The sequence below is a fragment of the Talpa occidentalis genome, unplaced genomic scaffold (genome assembly GCF_014898055.3).
Source record: "Talpa occidentalis isolate TD23 unplaced genomic scaffold, MPIMG_talOcc4v2.1 talOcc4.11, whole genome shotgun sequence".
In the NCBI taxonomy this organism is placed as follows: Eukaryota; Metazoa; Chordata; class Mammalia; order Eulipotyphla; family Talpidae; genus Talpa; species Talpa occidentalis.
Window position 1 is genome coordinate 13984452 of NW_023601104.1, and position 25335 is coordinate 14009786.

A 25335-nucleotide genomic window follows, 5' to 3' on the forward strand; every position below is an offset into this window, starting at 1 on the left:
GACACACTGTGGGGGGGAGGGGCGGGGAAAGGAGGGCTGAGGGTCAAAATAAGGGTTGCAACCCTGCTCATGGATTGGAAGAATAAACATTATTAAAATGGCCATCCTACCAAAAGCAATATACAGATTCAATGCTATTCCAATCAAAATTTCAATGTCATTCTTCAAAGAAATAGAACAATTATTGATGAAATTCATATGGAATCACCAAAAACCCCGAATATCCAAAGCTCTCCTGAAAAAAAAAGAAGGGAATGGAGGCATCAGACTCCCAGACTTCAAACTATACTACAAAGCCATAATCATCAAAACTGCATGGTATTGGAACAAGAACAGACATACAGACCAATGGAATCGAATAGAAAATCCAGAAATAAACCCACAGATTTATGGTCAACTAATCTTTGACAAAGGAGCAAAGAATATGCATTGGAGCAAAGAAAGTTTGTTCAATAAATGGTGCTGGGAAAACTGGGTCGCTACATGCAAAAGAATGAAGCTTGACCACCACCTCACACCATACACAAAAATCAACTCAAAATGGATTAAAGAACTAGACATAAGACCTGAAACCATAAAATATATAGAAGGAAATATAGGCGAAACACTACGTGATTTGCACATCAAAGACATCTTTACAGACACATCACCCAAAGCAGTGATAGTGAAGGCAAAGATAAACAGCTGGGACTACATCAAATTAAAGAGCTTTTGCACAGCAAAAGAGACAATAACAAAACAAAGAGAAACCCCACCAACTGGGAGAACATTTTTGCACCCAACACTAATGATAAAGGACTGATCACAAAAATCTGCAAAGAGCTGATGAGACTCAACAACAACAAAGAAAATAATCCAGTCAAAAAATGGGCAGAAGAGCTTAAAAGAAACTTCTCTGAAGAGGAAATGCAAATGGCCAACAGGCATATGAAAAAATGTTCAACATCACTTGTCATCAGGGAAATGCAAATCAAAACTACCATGAGATACCATCTTACACCAGTGAGAATGGCACATATTAAAAAAACTAGCAACAACAAATGTTGGCGAGGGTGTGGAGAAAAAGGAACTCTTCTGCACTGTTGGTGGGAGTGCAAACTGGTCCAACCACTGTGGAAAGCTGTATGGAGATTTCTGGACCTACTAAACATAGAGCTTCCATATGATCCAGCAATTCCACTCCTAGGTATTTACCCAAAGGACACAGAAACATCAATTCCAAAGAACACCTGCACCCCTATGTTTATAGCAGCACTGTTTACAATAGCTAAGCTTTGGAAACAACCCAATGCCCAAAAATAGATGACTGGATCAAGAAGATGTGGTACATATATACCATGGAATATTACTCAGCATTCAAAAAAGATAAACACATGCAATTTGCAGCAACATGGATGGCGCTGGAAGGGATCATGCTCAGCGAAATAAGCCAAAAAGAAAAAGAAAAATACCGGATGGTCTCACTCATAGCAGGAATCTAGAAAACTTAAATAAGGGACCAGGAAAATGAATAACTATAAGAAAGTGAAAATCAAAATCAACAAAAAACTATGAACCAGAGACACTTTTAGGGGGGCGGGGGTGGGAGGGGAGGGATTGGGGTCAGAATGGGGGGGCTGCAATTGTATGGGGAATATAACAATAAAATTTATTAAAAAAAAAAAAATAAAAAAAAAGAAAACATTTAGTTTTTATAATGATATTTATTATAGGGATTTTTTTTTTTTGCTGTCCTTCATTAAGTTGAAGAAGTTGCTTCTATTCGTAGTGGCTAAAAGTTGTTGGTTTTGTCATAAAAGATATAGACTGTTAAATACTTTTTGCCGCATCTGTGGGAATAATAATAATATCACTTTTCCTTTTTAGTTTATTGATGCAGTAAATTGCATTGCTTTTCAAATGTTGAACAGCCTTCCTTCCTGGGATAAAGGCTTAGTTATTATATATTACCCATTTTATGCATTGCTGCATTTGATTTGTTAGTATTTTGTTGAGGATTTTCTTTCATATATGTTCAAGTGGGAAATTGACCAACAGTTTTTCTTTTTATGTACGTTGCTATCTGGTTGTTGTATTAGTATATTGCTGTTTCCTAAATGAGTCATCAGTGTTCCCACCTCTTATGTATTTTAAAAGAGTTTATGAAAATTGTCATTATTCTACCTTAAATATTTGGTAGATTTGAGTATTTTAAGACGTCTGGATTGGAGTATTGTTTGTTGGAAGTACATATAAAGTCTTTAATAGACATAGGGTTACTCTGGTTATTTCTTCTGAAGTGAGCATTGGCAGTTTTGTGCCTCATAAAACTTGTCTGTTTCATCTAAATTGTTGAATTTGTGGCAGTACAGCTATATTTATTATTTGTATTATCTATGTATTATCTATCTATCTATTTATCTATCTATTTATTTTTAATATTTATTTATACAAGAACGGGGTATAGGCCATATGCGCGGGAGGGTAAGAGCATTCACCAGAGACAGTGGGGAACAGAACAGGCAGAAGGCTGAAGTATACTGCTGAGGGGAGCAGTGGGTGAGACAGGAGAGGTCTGCCACACCACGTGGGAGTCTCGCTGGCCGGCCGGGATCGAACCTGTGCTGCAGAGGCTGCAGACAGCTTCACAGTACGGCATTCAACTGCTTGCGCCACTAGGGAGGCCCTATGTATTATCTATTTAACATGTGTAGAAACTGTAGTGTTCTCTTCTTTTATTCCTGATATTTGTAATTTGTTTCTTCTTTTGTTTTCCTTCATCATTCTGGCTAGATGCTTATCAATATAACTGATCTTTTTAAGAATCAACTTTTCATTTCATTTGTTTTCTTTATTGTTTCTTCTGTTCTTACTTTCACGATTTCTTAATTGTTTTCCTTGGCCTTTGGTTTAATTTACTCTTTTGTTTCTAGTTTCTTAAGGTGAAAGTTTAATTGACTTCAGACTATTTTTCTTCTTTTAATATAAGTATTGTTTCAGTTGCCTGTCACAGATTTTGATATATTTCTTTTGAAAGACTATAAAAGCTAGAGAAACAGGAATCTCTTACTTCCCTTTCACCCCACAGCCCAGAAATAGTACAGAAGTAGGAGTAAGGATCCCAGGATATCAATTTGGCTGAACTACCAGGCAGCTATTAACTCTGGGTAAATTGCTTTATTCTTCTGATCTGTAATTTGAGAGAGTTTATCACACTATAAGCGGCAAGACAAAAAGGAAAATTTAAACAATGAAACCTGTCTCTGAGCCAAAAGTTAACGAAGGGCGGTACAAGCAGGACTTAACAGTTGGGGTTATGTCAATAATACTTGCATTTAAAGTAATCTTGGATCTCTTGGAAAAGTGAGATGAGTGCTGCAGCCTGCACTTACAAGACGAACATGGATTTTCTTTTATACCCACAGGAAAGGAAAGAGGGAGTGTGAGAGAAAAAAGAGATATGACCACTGGCATTTCATCTGGACTCAACACTATGACCCCTGCCTATCATTATACCTCGTCTGACCCCAGAACTGGTCATACTTAAGGTAAAAATGAAAAACAGAGATAAAGCCTGAGCTAGGATGAGTAAGAGAAACTTAATAGTAATTTTGAGATAATAGTCAGACATCAGCTTGAAAATATCTGTAGTTTTCCTGAATTACTACAAGACCTTTAGTAGAAGTCTACAACTATACGGTCAGCTATATTTTTCAAGTTCCTTTTATACGTTAAGTTACTAAATTTTCATAATAATCTTATGAGTTAGCATAAGGCAATTAGGAAAAGCAGAGTGACAGAAGAGGTTCAGAGAGATACTAGTTGCTCTAGTTTGCATTATATATATATTTACTCTGTGTGTGTGTGTGTGTGTGTGTGTGTGTGTGTGTATGTGTATGAATTTGAAGCTAGGGAAATAAAAACATGTTCCTATTTTGGTGATTGCTGTCATTATATACTCATACCCATCCGCCTGAATCCTGTGTTTGCTTTCCTGTCCCACATATTTCACACTTATTTCTTGATTGTGTGATATTCCAGCAGACCTGAGCTTCAGGAGACAGTGATGGACAAGATAGAGAGCCTGGGCTTGAGATCAGAGTCTAGTGGGAGACCAATGAACACTGAAAGACCTGTGTGTTCTGCAGAGTTCTACAACAGCATGTTGTAGTAGGAGCCCAGAGGATGTGGTCTTAAGCTTTGTCAATAGTTATAGAAAACTTCACTGAAGAGAATAGTCTTGGAAAACATATATGGGAGGTGTAGGGATTTGCTTCATAGATAAATAGGGGCAGGGTGTTAGTGTCAGAAGGAATAGAATCCACAAAGTCTCACAGGCACAAGAAAATAATGAACATTTAGAGAACAATATGCAGTACATTTTTTTTTTCCAGGGGAGAACAGGATCATAGTCCCACACCACCAGAAGTTATGAAGTCAAGTTTCCCATATTTGGGGATATCGCAGGGGGTCAGCACATCCGGAATGCAATGACTAAGACTCAAGCTGGGAAAACCACCTTCATGATCATGGTGTCTTCCCTCCCAGGTAAGTGTCTGCAATAACTATTACTGCAGAGTAGGAGAGAAACAAGATCGTTTGAACTATTTCGAAGAATTATCTTCCCCCTTTTCTTTCCTTTTCTCCCTGCCCAATCAATCACCAAGTCCTATACATTTGTTTTCTTCCTTCCATCTCATGCTTTGGCCCCTGTCAGAATTGAACCATTGCTTTTGTATCCTGGCTGGTCTCCCCGTCCCCAAATCCTTCCAACCCATCCACCTCTTGATTCCCCATTTGGTTTTGAAAAAACCCAGACAGTAAGCCTGTTTTGTAGGGCCCACCTCTATGTGGCACTTAACTAAATTTTCAGACTTTTTGAAAAAAAGATTTATTTATGCATACAGAGGTGCGGGGGGTGAGAGGATTGAGCAGAGACAGAGTGGGGAGCAGAACAGGCAGATCTACTGAAATGCACTGCTGAGGGGAGCAGCAGACCAGAGGTCTGCTGTGCCTTGTGGGTTAACTTACCAGTGGGGGATCGAACTCCTGATGCAGTGGCTGCTGATAGCTTCATAGTGCTGAAACGTAACCTCTTGTGCCAGCCCCACCAGGGAGGCCTCTTATTTTTTGGTTAAACCACCTCCATTGCATTCATATCTTCCTCCTTCATTCCTTAACTAATTCCCTACTTTATTTTGGTTATTAGTTTCTCCAAAGTTTCCCTCCATTCTTTAGCTAATTTTGGTTTCTCCTTAGAAGGTGGGGTTAGGGAAGGCCTCACCCCTGTGCTTTTGGTCGAGTTCTCCCTCTGCAAATACAATTTTCCCTTCTCCATTGTTGATCCCCTACTTACCTTTTAAGACTTTCTAGACTTGTCATTTGTTACCAACTCCATGAAGCCTTTTGACACCTTGTTTTCCTCATGGATTTGTAAGTTCTTCATGTGTCTTCAGTGTCTCATTGATCTTTGTGTCAATGAGCACCCAATGCCGGGCCTGGGCAACAGTGAGTACTTAATAAATTTTTGTTGAATGGATTAATAGACAACGCCCAGCTGCCATTTGAAATTGAAACATGTACCATCTTGCTTTTTTTCCTTGCTTTTGCCGTCCTAGTATAAAATAAGTTTTCTGAGTGCACGTACCTTTCTCTTTTCTGTGAAATAAGTCTGAAAAACATATAAATATTTAACCCAAGAGCTGTGATTACAAGGAAGGTAGTAGGAGGGCCTAGGAAAAGGAGCCAATCCCTGTGAACCTTTCACCTCCACCCCTTTTGTACTCAGGGTCTCTAAAAGCGGAGTTTTTCTTTCTTTCCTTTTCTGAGGAGCCAGATGGAATCCTACGAACTGGAGTAAGCAAGGGTTTTGTGTCTGTGTGCATGTGTGTGTATGTGTGTGGTGGGGGAACCTGATTTTCCAAGTTTCTTAAATGATCATATTTAGACCAAATTCAAGTAGTTATGTGCCTGTATAGGAAGGTTCTGATTTTTACAACAGAAGTCTGTTTATGTTTATTGGTGAAATTGTATTTTAAGTGGCTGAAGAGATCATATTAAAAAATTAAAAAATTCCATTGGAAGGAGATTTTCTACAAAGTGAAGGGTCATCTCAGAATGAGCTTTGACTATAAATTTGAGTGTTTGTCTAATAGGGTTACTTATAGTTAGGCTCAAATAGTTTCCTTAGTTTCTTGATTCTCTCATTTTGTTTTAAAACTTTGAGATAATGAGCATTCACACTGATTACTCTAAATGTAGGTTTTTTTTTGGTTTTTTTTTTTGTTTAAATGAGACACTGTCTTAGATGTAAAAACAATCTGTGTACTGCATTATAGTGAGAGGCTTGTTTTTTCAGCATATGATGTGGCCTGGGGTCTTCCCAGCTCTCTGGCTCCTTTTCTTTTTTCTTCTTACTCATCAAATCTAGTGGGGCTTCCCGCTAGGCTAACAGAAGTAGTTTCTTTCTTTCTTTCTTTCTTTCTTTCTTTCTTTCTTTCTTTCTTTCTTTCTTTCTTTCTTTCTTTCTTTCTTTCTTTCTTTCTTTCTTTCTTTCTTTCTTTCTTTCTTTCTTTCTTTCTCTCTCTCTCTCTCTCTCTCTCTCTCTCTCTCTCTCTTTCTTTCTTTCTTTCTTTTTTTTTAGATTTATTTATTTATGCATACAAGAACTGGGGTACAGGCCAGGAGTACGGGGGTGTGTGTGAGAGGATTCACGAGAGACAGAGTGGGGAGTAGAACAGGCAGATGTACTGAAATACACTGCTGAGGGGAGCAGCAGGTGAGTCAAGAGAGGTCTTTTGCGCCATGTGGGTAGCTCCCTGCCCAGGGATTGAACTAATGCTGCAGCGGCTGCTGATAGCTTCATAGGTTTTGTCTTAACTCCTTGAGCATGTTCTGATTCTTCCTTTAAGGGACTCCATAAGGTCATTTTTAGTACAGGTCCGGGTACCTTGGGTGAATCATTGATTCATTTCAAGTCTCCCTGCTCTGTGCTTTTCTGTTCTTAGCTTATTGCCCTTTCCTTAGGTATTCACAATAAGAAATATGAGTCCATATTTCATTAGGTACTATATTAAAATTATGCTTCCAATTTTCACTGTGTTTATTTCTTAAGAAAATAAATTAAGCCTCCTTTAAAGGTTTTACTTTTTCTTTTCCTGGGGATACATGGCTCTGAAAATTCACAATCTAGAATGACCAGTATTTTAGCTTTGAACCTGTGTTTGTTTCTCAGTTGAGGATAACAGAAAATGGAGGAAGCAAGTGGACAGTCCATTGATCTGTGCCCAGTGACTGGCATCGAAAATCCAGAGTCAGAGCTCATGGTACTGTATTAGTTTAGTTTCTGTGCAACTTTGTTGGCTTCTCTCAATACCCATCTCCTCTGGTAGGGCAATGACTGACACCTACTCTACCTATGCTTGCAGGAAGTAGTAAATCCTGAAGGAACCAGGAAGACTGAAGGTCAAGGACACAGTATTGGGAATGGGCTGGGACATCCCACTCACCAAAGGTACAGTTATTCTGGAATTGGTTCATTTAGAACCTGAGGGTATAGGGTTGGGCTAAGCGTGGCCAGTGGATTCAGAAGTGGTCAAATTTACCTCAGTAAATTTTTTGTAAATTCCACATGCTTGCCCACTGTTTAGCAGGATAGAGGTTATTGTGAGTTCTAGAGTCTGACTACTTAGTCTATGTCTGAACTGTGCAAGAGTAGTTTAGTCATGAATGTTGGTTTATGTTTTCACTTACCTTAATGAGCAAGACTGGAGTGACAAGCTTCTTCTGTAAAGGACCAGACTTTTTGCACTATACATTCTTTGCCACAATTACTTAACTCTACCATTTTAGCAGGAAAGCAACCACAGATGATACCTAACAAAGGGGAGTGGCTGTGTTAATAAACCTTTCTTTACGGAAAGAAGGTGGGACCAACTTGGTCCATGGACCATCCCCTGCTGATTCTTGAACTATGCAAAATAATAAATTAAATCTTGATTTATAGGATTTGCCTGTAGTATAATACTCGCAACATGGCCAATTTTAGTGAACCAATGGGCTGTCATCAATGAGGAGATGGGAATGAGTGCTCAATAACACATCATTATATGAGATGTCCATTATACACACAACCTCAAGAGCTTGGACAACAGTGAAAAGTAGCAAAAATAATTAGGAAGTGATGAGTTTTGAGTATTTATTACCATTGTTTTGTAATTTAATATAATTAAAAATTTTAATAATGGTTTACACAATTTCTGAAAATTGAACCACCTGCTGTCCCCAGTGGGTACAGGCTGGCTTCTTCACAGTATTAACTATACCACTTACCAGATAGTGGATAAGTTATTTATCTTCTCTAATCCTCAGTTTTTGCCCTGTGAAAAACAAGATGTTAGTACTTCACCAAAAGGATCTTGATTTATTTTGTTATTGTTGGTACCTTAAATTGCTCTAATGTATAATTGTATCCAGTTTCCTCAAATCTCATCAATTTATATTATCTCATATAAAAAGATTAATTATGCAGATATAAAAATTAGCCTTTAAAATTATAACTTGAATTTCTTTAAATTCTAGTAAAGTGAGACATCTCCCCCATTTGGTTTAATTTCTGTATTTCTGCATGTGCTTTACATTTTTTCTTTATCAACTACAGTACAATCTGGATTTCAAACCTCAATTTCCTTTCTTCTAAACTACTCACGTAGCACCATATAGATTTCTTGTTTGCAGTGCTCTTCACCCACTGTCAACCTCTCCAATGTAGATTCTACCCAAACTGCCTCAACATGACATGGAACTCCCTTATTTAAAAACCTCTGTGGCTCCATTATAAGCAAACAAATAAACACAAACCAAAACAAACAAACAAATCAACCACCTGGATCCTTAACAGGACCCAACTCCACAGCTTGACATTTGAATGTCCCCACTCCTCTTGCCTCTCAACAATGAACTCTTACAATTCCCCTCTGTTCTAGTGAGAGTCAACCATATATAAAGAGAGCCTATATATATATATATATATATAGGCTCTCTCTCTCTCTCTATATATATATATATATATATATATATATATATATATATATATATATATAAGCTCTCATTCTCTCTCTCTCTCTCTCTTCCTTATATATAATCCTTCATTTCCTGCCTCTGGCCATTCTTTCCATCATTCCTTTTGAGTGAAATGTTTTTTCATTGTACATCTTTCTGGCTGAATACAGCATATCTTTTCAGGTCCAACTCAAAATTATCATGTTCATGATACCATCACAAATGTTCCTCCTCTTCAAATGTGCTGGCCCCAATTCTAGGAGGTCCCTTCTGTCTCCAAACTTCCGTAGCATTTTATTTGCTCCTCTCAGATAGCATTTAAGTGTTTTGACAATGTGTTTGCTACAGACTTACCTGTAACTTACCTGTACTCCTACACTGGGCTGGAAATACATCAAGGATAGGAACCATGATACAATGCTTTATCTATAGTATATACTAAAAAATTCTATAATGTTCAAATTTTAATAGATATGTGTCAACCTAGCAAACTCCTTATAAAATTTTAGCAATAGACTCTGGTCAGTTATTTGCATTAATTTCCTCTTTAATTAATATTCCTTGGTATTCTTGTCAGTTTATTCTTCAAATAAATTGTCTTATCAAATTGTCAATTTCTAAAAATATTCCTGTGGGAAGTGAAATTTTTACTGTATTGAGTGTATGAATTAATTTGCAGGGTATTGCCATCATTAATCCTTTTGGTTTTCCCAGTCAGGATAAAAGCAGATCTCCTTTAACCATGTCCTCTTTATATCTGCCATTAGAGTTATACAATTTTATAAAGTAAATTTCTTTGTCCTGACTTATACCTTGTTTCATGTGCCCTATGATGCTATTTTTCATGTAAATTTTAATATGCCTCAGTGTCCATACAGAAAACTAAGCATATTTTGTGAGCCTCTCAATGAATTTCATAAAGTTGGCATACTCATGACCATAACATCATCAGTGTCAAGTACCACAGTGATACCTTTTCAGTCACAACTGCCCTAAAAGTTACCCTGACTTTTAGTATAATAGACTGATTTTTGCCTGTTTTTGGACTGTAGTGTAAAGTCTAATTTATACTTTTAACAGAAATAAAATCCATTTATATTATATTTTATTTTTTAAATAAGGTGTTTTTTTTTTTTTAAAGATTTATTTATTTATTTATACAAGCACTGGGCACAGTCGAAACACGGGAGGGTGAGAGAATTCACCAGAGCCAGAGGGGAGAGCAGAGCAGGCAGAAGGACCCCTGTGGCCCGGGAGCAGCCGGGGATCGAACCGGCGCTGCGGAGGCTGCGGGCAGCTTCGCAACCCAGCACTCAACTGCTGCGCCACCGGGGAGGCCCCCATTTATATTTTAAATGGAAGTGAGCCATCCCTACTGTGTGTCTGGCTTCTTTTGCTCAGCATCATTTTTGGGACATTCTTCTATATTGTTGCACATAGAGGCATGTTTTATTTATTTATTTGTTTGTTTGTTTGTTTTTTGTTTATACATGCACTGGGTACAGTCAGAAGCGCGGGAGGGTGAGAGAATTCACCAGAGCCAGAGCAGGGAGCAGAGCAGGCAGAAGGACCGAAGTACACTGCTGGGGGGAGCAGTGGGCGGCAGGAGAGGTCTGCACGCCATGTGGGACCCTCCTCCGGTGGCCGGGGAGCAGCCGGGGATCGAACTGGCGCCGCAGAGGCTGCGGGCAGCTTCGCAACCCAGCGCTCAACCGCTGCGCCACCGGGGAGGCCCGGTTTGTACTTTTTTACTTACTATTTAGTGTTGTCACACTCGGCTACAATTTACTTGTTCGTTTTACTGTGGTTGGGAATTTGCGTAGTTCATCAGCTTGGCATATAATCCACATGATCTGGCTGCTGCCCTTCTCACAAGCTTTCTTCCCACCATCTATCCACACGCTCCCTGCCTCCATATGACAGCAAAGCATACTGTTCTTTCAGAATGCTGACCTCGGGCCTCCCTGGTGGTGCAAGGGGTTAAGACACAACCCCACATCTCTGGCCTTTACCCCAGCTCTTGTATGCATAAGTAAATAAATCTTAAAAAAAAAAATGCTAGCCACATTCAAACATGCCTTGCTCACTTCTAGTTACCACAACCCTCTCTTTTTTAACTCCTGCATATCCACTTAGCAGACTTGTTCCCTGCTACCTTTCAGATTAGTTCTTCCCGTGATCCTTCCAATGATAACACTGGAATTCTGGAATGGTCCTTCTAGAATTTGAGTCTTACATTTATAATAAGAACCAATATGGAGTAATGGGAAGATCAGGGTTTTATTTACTTTATTTATTTATACAAGCACTGGGTACAGTCAGAAGCACGGGAGGGTGAGAGAATTCACCAGAGCCAGAGCAGGGAGCAGAACAGGCAGACAGACGAAGTACACTGCTTTGTCTTTCTGAAGCAGCACTTTGTCTTTGTGAAGCAGCAGGCGGCAGGAGAGGTCTGCGCACCATGTGGGACCCTTGCCAGCGGCCGGGCATCTAACTGGCGCTGCAGAGGCTGCGGGCAGCTTCGCAGCCCAGCGCTCAACTGCTGCGCCGGGGAGGCCCAAGATCAGGGTTTTAAATCGTTACTCTGCCACCTGCTAGCAGGCTTCATTTCCCTTCTCATAATTTTGTTATAGTACTAACCTTAATAGGTTTTGTGTTTCAGGAGAGTGAACTATGAGGCCTTGTAGTAACTAGCAAAGGGTTTTTAATAAATAGTATCTAGCTTTTCTTTTCTTCATGGGCAAATTTTTTGAAAAAGTAGTCCATATATACTCATTCACTCCTTAATAATCTGCAACTTTGCTTCACCCAGTCACTCTCCTGTAAATAACTCTCTCAAACAGAACCTGTCAGCTCTTCACTACCAAATTTATCATGTTCTCATTTGCCAAGCTGCTTGATTTTCGACATCATTAAATGTCACCTCCTTATTAAAGATCATTTCTATTTTTACCTTTTCCTGATAGCTCTCCCACTCTCCCATTATGTTTGCTGTCTCTTCTGGCTCCCCTATCAGAGCAACCATTCTGACTTCTTGGCAGGATGACAGGAAGCCTACCAGACATGGGTAAGGATGGTAACATGGGTTAGTGGACATGTGCTGTAAAAGTTACAGGATGGACGTCTAGAAAGGCATCTTGGGCCTGACTATGTTACATGTCAGTGCAAGTCCCAAGGAAGAATTATAGGCATTCCATCCTTGCAGGGACTTCTCTCTATCCTCCATTTTTTTTCATTTCTTACTAGGGCCTGAGATTGCTATCAGCATCTGAAGGAACTAGAGCCCACTTGTCCTTAAATTCCAAATGAAATCATTAAAAGAATGTTTAAATAAAGGCAAACTGTATCATAGGAAACCCATGATGTGCATTAATCACATACTAGAATCAGGGAGAAACTTTTGCTAACAACCAATGCCAAAGGTCCACAAAGAAAAAAGAACTATGTTGTGGGATTTCCAACTAGCCTTCACCCACCCTCATCTTGGAGAGATGAGTTTTGAAAGGAAGATGTTAAGAATATGTTGAAAGTCCAGCTGGAGATCCCACCACATAGTTCCTTTGTCTTTGTGAACCCTTGGCCTTGGGTCTCTATTGTGAGTGTGATAAAGATCTGACATTTTCCATCATCTGAAATGGGCACATCAAGCAGAGATTTGGGTACCATGTGGAGGGAAATCTTTCTTCTCTGGCAAAACATTCATCATAACTTAGCAATTAAGCACCCCATTGTGTTTTGGTTCAGGTTCCCTTCTTATTCTATCTGTGCTAATGACTCTGAGAACTGGTCATCCCCGGGTGCACAGAGCCTTTGTCTCCATTGTAAGCTGGCTTCTATTTGAGAGATCTTTCTCTTGCCTTCCCTGGCTTTCCAACTCCTATTTGACTTTCCATTTTTATAAGCTTTTTGCTTCTCACATTCAGTCACTATTCTCCCTTGCACTCTTTTGATAGTTATTCTTTACTCCCAGGTCTCCTGGCCAATCCAATTTGAAGCTAGTTGTATCTATAACTTTGAATCTGGCAAAGTGGTAGCCAGGGCAGTCCCCACTGACCAGTTCCTTTTTATTTATTTATTTATTATAGCTTTTTATTTTTTTTATTTATATATTTAAAAATTTATACAAGCACTGGATACAGTCAGAAGTGCAGGAGGGTGAGAGAACCCACCAGAGCCAGAGCGGGAACAGAATAGGCAGAATGAGAAGTACACTGCTGAGGGGAGTAGCGGGCGTGACAGGAGAGGTCTGCTGCGCCATGTGGGACCCTCGCCGGCAGCTAGGGATCAAACCGGCACTGCAGAGGCTGCGGGCAGTTTTGCAGCCCAGCGCTCAACCGCTGTGCCACCAGGGGAGGCCCTGACCAGTTCTTTTTATACTATCAAGCCCTTTGATTCAGGTCACATTTGTCTGAAGGTCCTCACACTTTAATATGATAATCATTTTGGTCTGTGTTGGACTCATTTATTTTCTTTCAGTTCTTACCTCAAGTGAGAGCAGCAAAGATTCACCTAAGGCCCTCACCATCAAGTTATTGGAGATGAATTTTTCTGAAAGCTGTCCTAAGCTTTCCTCCCTAACTGCTGAACATAGTATTCCAGGCCCTGTGAATTTTCATGGATCTACTTATCTTAGTTGGGAGAATTTCCACATCTTGTGGATGAGGTCACTGAGAAAATGTATGAATGCCCTTACTTCCAGGTCTGCCCTGTGGTGCCCACTAATGTTATATTCAGCCGGCACTACATACCACCCCATGCTATACTTTTTCACCCTGTAACTTGAGACTGTAGGCAATACCCATGTAAATAAGAGGGCTATTGATAGCCCATAGCAGGAAAGCCTTCCATATACCTGGAGAACTTATCAGTGGGTATATGACTTCACAGCACTTTATGACCAAGTGTCAAATTTCACCATCAATCAGATTTCTGCTCAATTCAACTTTCTGATATATTATAGTTAGTAACCCTTAGACTATACCATTATGTACAGAGTTTGGTAGTATTAGCAAGATCCTGCGCCAATAAGATAAATACAGGACCATGAGCACCTGCCCACACACCTCTGTGCTGCTTCTTAATTGGCTGAAAACGATGATAAAGCTAGTTTTCTTGTTTTGTTTCAAATATTCCTACTGGCTTTCCTTTTTTTATTTTTTAATGGTACATTTTAAATCAGAGCTTCAGTTTCAGGCTACTCGTGGGCTTTTTGCAGGAATGAGTGTTTTTACTTGATTTCTAGTAGAATCACAGAACTTTTGTTCCCAGGAAATGGTTGATTGTGGTTGTGAGGTGATAACAGAAATCTTTTTCTAGGCACAAGATTTATTTTTACTCTTGGGTTATTGCATGCCTCTTCTTTTTTATAATGGCATTGCTGCGCTGGCATTTTGTTGGGTAAAACTTTAAATAAGCTTTGCCTAGTGTATCAGTTTGGGTCCCAGTAGGAAAAACAAGATATAGTTAAATTGGGATAATTACTGGAGGATATACTGACAAAGACACCATTAGAAAGTTGTGTGCAAGAGGTAATGGAACCATAAGAAATGGTAGTACAAGAAACTGAGGTTAGAAACAGCAAAGTGGGATGTCTTTAAAGATGTTACTGAGATGTATGTCATGTAGTGTTTGCCTGTATTTTCTTCTACATATTTTATGATTTCAGGTCTTATGTTAAATTCTTTTATCCATTTTGAGTTGGTTTCTCTGTACCCCTATGTTTATTGCAGTGCTATTGACAATAGGTAAGATATGGAAATAACCCAAATGCCCAAAAATAGATGACTGGATCAAGAAGATGTGGTATATATACACAATGGAATATTACTCAGCAGTCAAAAAAGATAAATTCATGCCATTCACAGCAACTTGGATGGAGCTGGAAAGGATTATGCTCAGTGAAATGAGTCGGAAGGAAAAAGAAAAATATTGGATGGTTTCACTTAATGAAGGAATATAAGGGAACCAAATAAGGAATCAGGAAAAAAAATAAGAATAAATAAAAATTCAAAATTAGCAGGCAACTATAAATCAGAGCTATTCTGTAGGGGACGGGAAGGGAGAGGGATCAAAATAGGGGAGGGAAGAGCACAAGGGACTATGGTGATGGTGCATGGGTGAATTGGTGATGGGAATTTTATGGGGACTACACCTGAGAGGAGAAAGAAAATATTGTACAAAAATGAACAAAGATGGAAATATATATAAAGAAATAAATTTTTAAAAAAGGAACAGCAAAGTTTCTTTTCTTTTCTAAGTTACTATTCTTAGGCTCAAAGGGAAAAGATACAGGAGAACCCAGAAGGAGAATTAGATAAAGATATCCCCAATATGCTGATCCCAGTTTTCATTTACTCTCGTCTCTTGAGGAGTCCTTCTGGTAGAACCCAACTAGATAAACCAGAGGGCATGAGAGCCTGTCAATGGGTAAGACTCCCACAACACAGAGCAAGGAAGAGGTGGGTTAGGAGGAGCAAACCAAAAATCTCTGCCATCCATAGGAAATCCAGGATTGAAATGAGATTAGTTCCTTGATATGCATTGTGAATGATATTCCAAAGATAATGACTTCCTTCAACTATCCTGAAACTGTTAAGCAATCCTTTTCACTCAGCCCTAAGGTGTTCTCCCTAAGTGTGATGACCAGCTGGGACCTTTTTGTTGAACTCACTTTTTGGTGCTTCCAAGAGTGTGGAAATTAGAGTGTTTTGGTCATATGACTACAGTGTGCTGAGCATACTTAAAAATGGCAGAGGCAGGTAAACCTGGGGTCTGGTAAGTTGCAGCATAGGATGATGGCCAAGAGCTCTGACTGTGTCTTCAGAATCATAGATTAAAGGGTTATTTGATATATAGGTCTTGCAATTACTTGTAGGTTCTGAAGATAGAATCAGAGTTGCCTGAATTTACATTCTGTCTTTGCTACTTACAACCCTGATGGCCTTGAAAAAGTTCATCAACTTCTCTAATTCCAAATGCTTGTCTAATCAACTTGAATAGCACTTGCTGTTCAAGAGCTTGCTGAACATCTTCACTTAGCCCCTACCCACCTAGGGATTCTTGAGGATGCTGGTATTTTCCTTCCAGTTTGCCATGTACAACTGATCAACTTTTCAGGGTTATGGGTTTGTGTAGTTTTGGGGGAGGAAAGGGCAGAGTTGTCCCTCAAGGAATAGAATCTAGAAGCTCTCAATCCCTTGTCTCCGGGGAACAAGGAAGAAGTAAGTCCAATAGTCTCTCCTTGATGCGCCCACTGTAAACTTCTCTGGAACAAGATCACCAAGGATATTGCTCTTGCAGCCTGAAGAGAGTTATTTTGACGTGCTGCCATGCATAAGGTTTGATCTGGCCTTTTGGCATTGCGGGAACACTACCTCACTTTCCATGGATGAATAATTTACTTCATTAATTAAAAGAAAAATCCTTACACCAGATAGCCTACGTTCTAGGAGCTGATACAAATGGAATGAAATAATTTTTACTTTTTGGTTCTCTTTGATAGGGGCCTACAACTATTCACCAGGGCGAGAAGTTTCTATAGAAGACATGCTCGCATTTTCAGGATTATCCTGCTGACCCTACTATGTTTGGGTAAGGTGCTGAGAATTCAGGCAAGCAAGAGGTACAACCATTTTAGGAATATGGCGTTGTTTAAGACAATTATTAGTTAGAAAGCAGTTTTGTCCACAAACAGATTAAAGGGTTATTTGATGTGTAGGTCTTATAATTACTAGTAGATAAACCTTAAATTACTGAGTTGTACTGCCAATAATAAATAAAATGTGAGAATAAGCCATTTTTCAAGATATGCTATTTGATAAGTCTCTCAGAGAAACTGGGCTTATCTCTTTTTTAGTGTCTTTTAAAAATTTATTTATTTACGCATACAAGAAATGGGGTACAGGCCAGAGGTGTGGGGGGGTGAGGGGATTCACCAGAGACAGAGTGGGGAGCAGAACAAGCAGCTAAACTGAAATACACTATTGAGGAGAGCAGTGGGTGAGTCAGGAGAGGTCTGCTGTGCCATGTGAGTCACCTCCCTGGCCAGCCAGGTGATTGAACTTGTGCTGCAGAGGCTGCTGATAGCTTCACAGTGCTATGCTTAACCCCTTGCGCCACCAGGGAAGTGCCTCTTTTTTAGTGTCTTGATTCAATATGGGGCATAGTTCTTGTCTCTCTGTTGAGAAGCCTATAAGATATTATTTACTGACTTAGTAGTGACATCAATTATATAAAGTATTTATTAAAGCCAGCAAATCTCTATTTAAAATATACTGTCAGTAAGGAGCAAAGAATATGCACTGGAGCAAAGAAAGTTTGTTCAATAAATGGTGCTGGGAAAACTGGATCGCCACATGCAAAAGAGTGAAGCTTGACCACTACCTCACACCATGCACAAAACCAACTCAAAATGGATTAAAGAACTAGACATAAGACCTGAAACCATAAAATACATAGAAGGAAATATAGGAGAAATACTACATGACATGCACCTCAAAGACATCTTTACAGACACATCACCCGAAGCAATGATAGTGAAGGCAAAGCTAAACAGCTGGGACTACATCAAATTAAAGAGCTTCTGCACAGCAAAAGAGACAATAACCAAAACAAAGAGAAACCCCACCGACTGGGAGAACATTTTTGCACACAACACTAATGATAAAGGACTGATCACAAAAATCTGCAAAGAGCTGATGAGACTCAACAACAACAAAGAAAATAATCCAGTGAAAAAATGGGCAGAAGAGCTAAAAAGAAACTTCTCCAAAGAGGAAATACAAATGGCCAACAGGCATATGAAAAAATGTTCAACATCACTTGTAATCAGGGAATTGCAAATCAAAACTACAATGAGGGCCTCCCTGGTGGCGCAGTGGTTGAGCGCTGGGTTGTGAAGCTGCCCGCAGCCTCTGCAGCGCCGGTTCGATCCCTGGCTGCTCCCCGGCCACCGGAGGAGGGTCCCACATGGCGCGCAGACTTCTCCTGCCGCCCGCTGCTCCCCTCAGCAGTGTACTTCGGTCCTTCTGCCTGCTCTGCTCCCTGCTCTGTCTCTAGTGAATTCTCTCACCCTCCTGCGCTTCTGACTGTGCCCCAGTGCTTGTATAAATAAATAAATAAATAAATAAATAAATAAATAAATCTTTAAAAAAAAAAAAAACTACAATGAGATACCATCTTACACCAGTGAGAATAGCACATATTAAAAAAACTAGCAACAACAAATGTTGGCGAGGATGTAGAGAAAAATGAACTCTCCTGCATTGCTGGTGGGAGTGCAAACTGGTCCAACCACTATGGAAAGCTGTGTGTAGATTCCTCAACCTACTAAAGATAGAGCTTCCATATGATCCAGCAATTCCACTCCTAGGTATTTACCCAAATGACACAGAAACATTAATTCCAAAGAGCACCTGCACCCCTATGTTTATAGCAGCACTGTTTACAATAGCTAAGCTTTGGAAACAGCCCAAATGCCCAAAAATAGATGACTGGATCAAGAAGATGTGGTCCATATACACCATGGAATATTACGCAGCATTCAAAAAAGATAAACACATGCAATTTGCAGCAACATGGATGGCACTGGAAGGGATCATGCTCAGCAAAATAAGCCAGAAAGAGAAAGAAAAATACTGGATGGTCTCACTCAAAGCAGAAATCTAGAAAACCTAAATAAGGGACCAGGAAAAAGAATAACTATAAGAAAGAAAAAATCAAAATCAACAAACAACTATGAACCAGAGACACACTATGGGGGGTGGGCGGGGAAAGGAGGGATGGGGTCAAAATAAGGGGGTTGCATGTATGGGGAATATAAAAATAAAATTTAAAAAAGGATTTATTTTATTTTTTATTTTATTTTTTAAAGATTTATTTTTATTTATACAAGTGCTGGGGTACAGGCCAGATATGCGGGAGGGTGAGAGGATTCACCAGAGACAGAGCGGGGAACAGAACAGGCAGACTGAGGAAACACACTGCTGAGGGGAACAGCAGGCGAGACAGGAGAGGTCTGCAGCGCCATGTGGGATTCTCGCCGGCTGGCTGGGATTGAACCTGCGCTGCAGAGGCTGCAGACAGCTTCACAGTGCTGTGCTCAGCTGCCTACACCACCAGGGAGGCCCTATTTTATTTATTTATACATACAAGGACTGGGGTGTAGGCCAGAGGTGTGGGGGGGGGTGGGAGGATTCACCAGAGACAAAGCGGGGAACAGAACAGGCAGATCTACTGAAATACACTGCTGAGGGAAGCAGCGGGTGAGACAGGAGAGGTCTGCTGTGCCATATGTGGGTAGCTCCCTGGCTGGGGATCAAACTCATGATGCAGTGGCTGGTGATAGTTTGATAGCACTGAGACTTTAACCCCTGCACCACCAGGGAGGCCTAGTCGTTCATTTTTAAATACAAGATAATCTTCCTTAGTGCTTCATTTACCCCTATGGATTTCTGCCTTGCTGATCCTTACTCAGTACTATCTTTTTTTTTTTTTTTTTAAAGCTTATGCCGCCTACTTCCTGACAGCTTGCATCTTGAATTTCCAAAGGGCGCTGGCTTTGTTCGTCCTCACCTGTTTGGTGCTCTTGGTCTTGGCTCACCGCTTTCTGAAAAGGTTCTTGGGTAAAAAATTAACAGGATGTCTGAAGCCCTTGAAAAACCCCTGTGTGATGCTTTGGATGAAAAGGTAAGATAGCTTTGGATGATATGATGAGTAAGATTAAGAACCTTGATATTCCTGGTTCTACAACTTGTCTCTGAACACAGTCTCTGTACCTTTTTCTTCTCTGATAGTTCTTGAGCTCTCTCTGGGGCCATCACCTACACTTTTCAAAATCGAGGCTCAGAGAGCAAGGAGCAATGGATGTCAGAACAGTGAGCCACGTGCCTCAACATTCTGGAGGGCAGGAGAGGTTCTGTTCGAGGCAAGAGTTTTAGTCCATTTATTGTCAGTGCTCATGTCAGACATAAGGGCGATCATCCTCCTTTTCAATGAAGTAATCAAGACAAAGAGGCCTGAGGCTACATTAAACCATCAAATGGTTTGGTGGTCTCATGTGTCTTCCTTAGTTCCCTGACACTCTTCACTTTTTCTCTCGCCTTCCAGACTCCGTGCACATTGGTGTCTTTTGCAATTCCGTAGAGTTTAAGAAGCAAGCTAACTTTTCAGTGGCTATTGAACTGCATTCTACAGCAGGTCATCTAACTCACTAGAGCAATCACATGCCCTTTGATCACAGGCCTCTTGATTTTTTTCTTTCATTTAGCCTGCCCATCTGCTTCCATCTTCTCCAGGCCAGTGTCCACTGCCCTTGATGTTAGTGTAATTTCATGGCAATTAAATCTGATACCGCTTCAGTGTAATTTCCATCATAGGGATCACTGCGGAAGGCCCACCACCTCTCAAGTTGGCTTTGTACCTTCTTGCATCCAACATTACAGGGACAGTAATATTTCTCTTCTCTGAGGGACTGAGATGACTGTAGACACCATATTCTTCCCCTATGTCCAATAACCACAGGAAGGAGAGGAATGTCCCGGAAGCCCCCAGCAATGGAGCCTCAGATGTCATAGGCCTTGCTGCTAATGTGGCAGCCAACTTGATAGCCTTTTTGGCAGTGCTGGTCTTCATCAATGCTTACAAATTCTTTTATAAAGTTCTTTTCTGTCTGTTCTCCAATGGATGCACAGAAAATAGGTCTTAAGGATATTTACAACATCACCAATTTGAAGACACACACAAGATTACAACCTAAATTTTGGATCATTTGGTGTATTTGTCACTGAGGGATGCTTCTTCATTAGCAAGATGGATTCTGGAAGCCATGAGTTCTGCAGTTACCTGAACTCATGTAGAAAATGAGTTCACAGTGAGAATGGTTCTAAAATTCACCCCTAACTTGTATTGCTTTGTGTTATTTCCAAGGCATTTCAATGGACAATATGTTCTTTTTGTTTTTTGGGGTTTTTTTTTTGCTGTGTGATCACCCTTCTAATTCTTCCCCTTGGAACTGAAATGACTCCAACATTCAGACATGTGGAAACCTGTGTATGCATCAAGCATGTTTGGTAAATCAAGGGGCCATAAGTAGTTGATTTGTGGCTATGTCTTTACTTTTGATCTTGCAGTGGTTGGAAACCACTGTTCATGGCTTCCATGAACAGAGATCGTGGGAAACGAATGCATATTTTTCATCTTTTTAAAGTATTTTGGTCATTCATTAGGACAATCTTATATCACATCTTACTGATATGGAAACATGAGGAAAAGGATGTAGTTTGTGTCTTCACATTGGTTCTTTCAATTTTATCTGCAAGTAAAAGAGTTAGGGGAGAGAGGTGGAAACTACCAGATGAATGATTCTCAAGAGATGTCTCTTTGTCTAATCAACAATGAACTATTAAGTTATTTCATTTATCCTTAGGGTGAACGCTTATTTTTCAGAGGTAAAGTTAATTACGTATTCATTTACTGAATAACATGATCTTGGCGTTCCCCCTACAGGGTGTTCATAGGACTCGCGTTGGTTGGCCTTATCCTGTGGCTGGCTCTTGACACAGCCAAACGGCCAGAGCAGCTGATCTCCTTTGCAGGAATCTGCATGTTTGTCTTCATCCTCTTTGCCTGCTCCAAACACCACAGTGCAGTGAGTTTTGGATATATAAGCTGGGCATTATAACACCTAACCGAGCGCCATGTACTACTAATTGCAAAGCACATGTGTTGAGTATTGATTACAAAAGTACAGAACCAAGACCTTAACACTCTCTAAATTTGCCTCTTTGACAAATTTGCTCCTAAGAGAAGTCTTAACGTTCTCAGAGGCCCTAGACCATTTGTTTTCAAACTGTAGGTTGTGAGCCATTAGTGACTTTTGATATCAATTTTGTGGATGTAGACCAGTGTAAAAAAAATAAGGAAAGGAACAACAACAAAATAGAATACAATAGAGAATTAGTTTGCATTGAACACTGTAATATAAAGTATTGGTTTATGACTTTGATTTGTATGTGTGTATGCATAAATGTATGGATGAGTATTATCTAACCTGTAGATACAGTTTTAAGAGCCGTAAGGTTAGATGTGGCTTTTCACATATTACTGCCCTATTTCTCCCACTCCCCTATACCATCTTACCTCAGATTTACTATTACATCCTAGGTTGATTCCACCCAGAGTACATGAACCCATTTTTAAAAATCTACCCAGGTAATAGGCAAATAGAGTTTCTAGTTTACATTGGAATAATGGTCTTATTGGTTCCAGGTGTCCTGGAGGGCAGTATTTTGGGGCCTGGGCCTTCAGTTTGTCTTTGGGATCCTGGTCATTAGAACTGATCCTGGATTTATTGCATTTCAATGGCTGGGAGATCAAATTCAGGTATGAGAAATTGAATAGGAGGGCTCTACTCTTTTAGAACCCTAGACCAAGGAGATCTGGGGGAAACATGATGAGATTGGACTATGTCTTCTTATTGATGGTGGTGGGAGACCTGGTGGTAAAAGAGAGTGTATACTGGGGTACAACTAATCATATGGATAAGGAGAACTGAACTGCTAATTCTTGCTCATCGAATAAGCGGCTCAATGGAACAGTCTGCCCCAGGCTGTCAAAGACCAGCAAACCTTAGTTGCAGCAGTAGGTCCTAATCATGTGTGAGGTCGAGCCCATCTTCCTGTGTATCCTTCCTGTTTTCACTCTAGTTTTCTCTCTCTTTTTCTTCTCTCCTTCAGATTTTCCTGAACTACACCCTGGCTGGCTCCAGTTTTGTCTTTGGAAATACGCTGGTCAAGGAAGCCTTTGCTTTTCAGGTCACGTCTGTTTTGGGGGCAGGGGTTACGGTCATTGTTGGAGGAGGCATGCAACAGAGGATGATGATGCCATCTTGACATTGGCATGAAATAGGAATTGGAGAGGAAGGCTCAGAAAACATCTGATGGTGTTATGCACATGATAGATTTGTAATATATTTTTAAATTATTCCTAAACTAGTTTATGTTTAAATATCCACTGAGGATCTACACAGCTTGATCATCTTGAAATGTTGAGAGTTTAAGTAGAGGCCCAAAATATAATACACTACGACCCTGTCATTCTCATTACAGTCCTTGCCCATCATCATTTTCTTTGGCTGCGTGATGTCCATTCTCTACTATCTTGGCCTTGTGCAGTGGGTGGTTCAGAAGGTGAGTCATTCTTCCACACCACTTAGGAGATGTATCTTCATCCTGTGATCTGTCAAGAGGCATGAAGATGGCATATATTTTGAACAACACTCTTATATGGGATTTAGAGTGTTAGAACCAGTGTGAAAAGGGAAACTCTTTTGAGCATACCTGATATCAGATGGTCATGTTTAAGTCCTAAGGGACTTGTTCTGGAAACTAGGAATCCTGAGTTCTGGTCCAGGCTCTGTTTAAAATTAGCTTTGTGGCCCTCCCCAGTGGCACAGCAGTTGAGCGCTGGGTTGCAAAGCTGCCCGCAGCCTCTGCAGCGCCGGTTCGATCCCTGGCCGCCAAGCGAGGGTCCCACATGGAGCGCAGACCTCTCCTGCCACCCGCTGCTCCCCTCAGCAGTGTACTTTGTCAGTCTGCCTGTTCTGCTCTCCGCTCTGGCTCTGGTGAATTCTCTCACCCTCCTGTGCTTCTGACTGTATCCAGTGCTTGTATAGATAAATAAATATATCTTTAAAAAAAATAAAATTAGCTTTGTGACCTTGGGTTTGTCACTATTTTTCTGTCTACCACTAAAGTAGAGAAGGAGGTGCTTTCTTATACTCTCCAAGATTTCTGTTACTGTTAATGGCTTAGGTATTTTTATCTCTTTAGGTGGCCTGGTTTTTGCAAATCACTCTGGGCACTACTGCCACAGAGACCCTGGCTGTGGCAGGAAACATCTTTGTGGGTATGGTAAGCACCTTGAGGCCTTCTGGTCTTTTCTCCGGGGAACAGAGAATGTGGCAGAAAACAGGTTAAGAAAGGCATGTGTAATTTTTGAAAAGTCAAGAAATGAAGATGGTATGGGCAGGTACTCATTTCATTACTTTCAGTTTTCATGCCTAATAATATTTACCTAAGCAATTTAATGTGGTTGTCCTTAGCCACGGATCCAACTCCTTATAGATTAATTGAGCGAAATGCCCTCTTCCAAATCTTATCCCACTTGATAAGGAGCTATGAAATGTAGTTGTTCTATATTCTGGGTTCTCTTGTGACTCTGGGTTTCAGGGGTCACTAAGGAGGCTGAGCTTGCCTTGCTAAGGGGTGACACCAAGTCTCTTCTGCATTATACTTGCTTGAGGCTTCTGTCTACATGGATTAAGTGCTTAATATGTGCTGTTGACTTCTCAGTTATTAGGGACCATGACTTGTTAAAACTGGCAAAGAACTAATATTGAGGTTCTTTCTCTCCCAACATGATTAACTCATTAACTAGTTCTAAAATACTGATTAATTAGTTCTAAAATATTCTAAGAATATTTTTGCATATTGAAACCATAGCACACTACATTCTGCTGAAATTATCCATAATCAGCTTAGTTTCCGGTGTTAAACTGAAAGTTCCTAAGGATAGGAACTTTACCCTATTCGTATTAATATCCTTATCATCTAGTACAGCACAAGGCACACAGTGTTCCCTTATTAAATTATAAATAACATTATCTTAGGTCAATGCTAGACATAGTTTTCATAGTTGGTTCTTCATAACTTCATAACATTTTCACAAACATTTCTGTTGATTTTCATCAGCATTGGGCTTCAGTCACCTCTGCAATTCATTTATGAGTGCTATTAAAGTAACTAGTATATACTCAGTAAGTACCATTTATTCCATAAGTTCATTCATTAACTATAAGGTCTACATATTGGAAACATACAAAAGAAATACATTTCTCTTTTATAGCATTTAAAAATTTTAATAGTTGAGAAAAACTTGTATGAAAACAGAGGAGGACAATGCCAACCAGAAATATTAGGTGCCAGAGAGAAAGAGAGGCAGACAGTGGGCAGGTCCAAGAGCAAAGCCCAAGCTGGAAGGGCACTCATGTGGGAGGGGTATGTCCTGGGGCTCCAGGGAGCCCATTTGGAATGGGAGTCACACCCTCTTGAATCTGACTCACTTCTCCTTGTTCATAGACAGAGGCACCTCTGCTCATTCGTCCATACCTTGCAGACATGACGCTTTCAGAAATCCACGCAGTGATGACTGGAGGCTTTGCCACCATTTCAGGCACTGTGCTAGGAGCATTCATATCCTTTGGGGTAGGCAACATCGGTTTGACCACTCTTGAGTAAA

The 25335-nt window shown here is 40.2% G+C and overlaps 1 protein-coding gene and 1 non-coding gene across 2 annotated transcripts in view; one reads left to right on the plus strand and one right to left on the minus strand.

The window, feature by feature from the left end:
* Nucleotides 1-25335, plus strand: part of SLC28A2 (solute carrier family 28 member 2) — a 75587-nt gene that overhangs the window by 43337 nt on the left and 6915 nt on the right. The window contains exons 4-16 of the mRNA XM_054701163.1: nucleotides 3068-3146; nucleotides 3405-3527; nucleotides 4374-4527; nucleotides 7214-7304; nucleotides 7407-7492; nucleotides 16541-16629; nucleotides 19542-19725; nucleotides 21544-21685; nucleotides 22306-22419; nucleotides 22773-22850; nucleotides 23145-23225; nucleotides 23868-23948; nucleotides 25176-25301. Coding sequence (XP_054557138.1) covers nucleotides 7230-7304; nucleotides 7407-7492; nucleotides 16541-16629; nucleotides 19542-19725; nucleotides 21544-21685; nucleotides 22306-22419; nucleotides 22773-22850; nucleotides 23145-23225; nucleotides 23868-23948; nucleotides 25176-25301 — 1056 coding nt within the window. The 5' untranslated portion in view covers nucleotides 3068-3146; nucleotides 3405-3527; nucleotides 4374-4527; nucleotides 7214-7229. The remainder of the gene's footprint in view (nucleotides 1-3067; nucleotides 3147-3404; nucleotides 3528-4373; nucleotides 4528-7213; nucleotides 7305-7406; nucleotides 7493-16540; nucleotides 16630-19541; nucleotides 19726-21543; nucleotides 21686-22305; nucleotides 22420-22772; nucleotides 22851-23144; nucleotides 23226-23867; nucleotides 23949-25175; nucleotides 25302-25335) is intronic.
* Nucleotides 4371-4535, minus strand: LOC119239680 (U1 spliceosomal RNA). Its single transcript, XR_005123955.1, has one exon. It is a non-coding gene; the product is annotated as a U1 spliceosomal RNA (small nuclear RNA).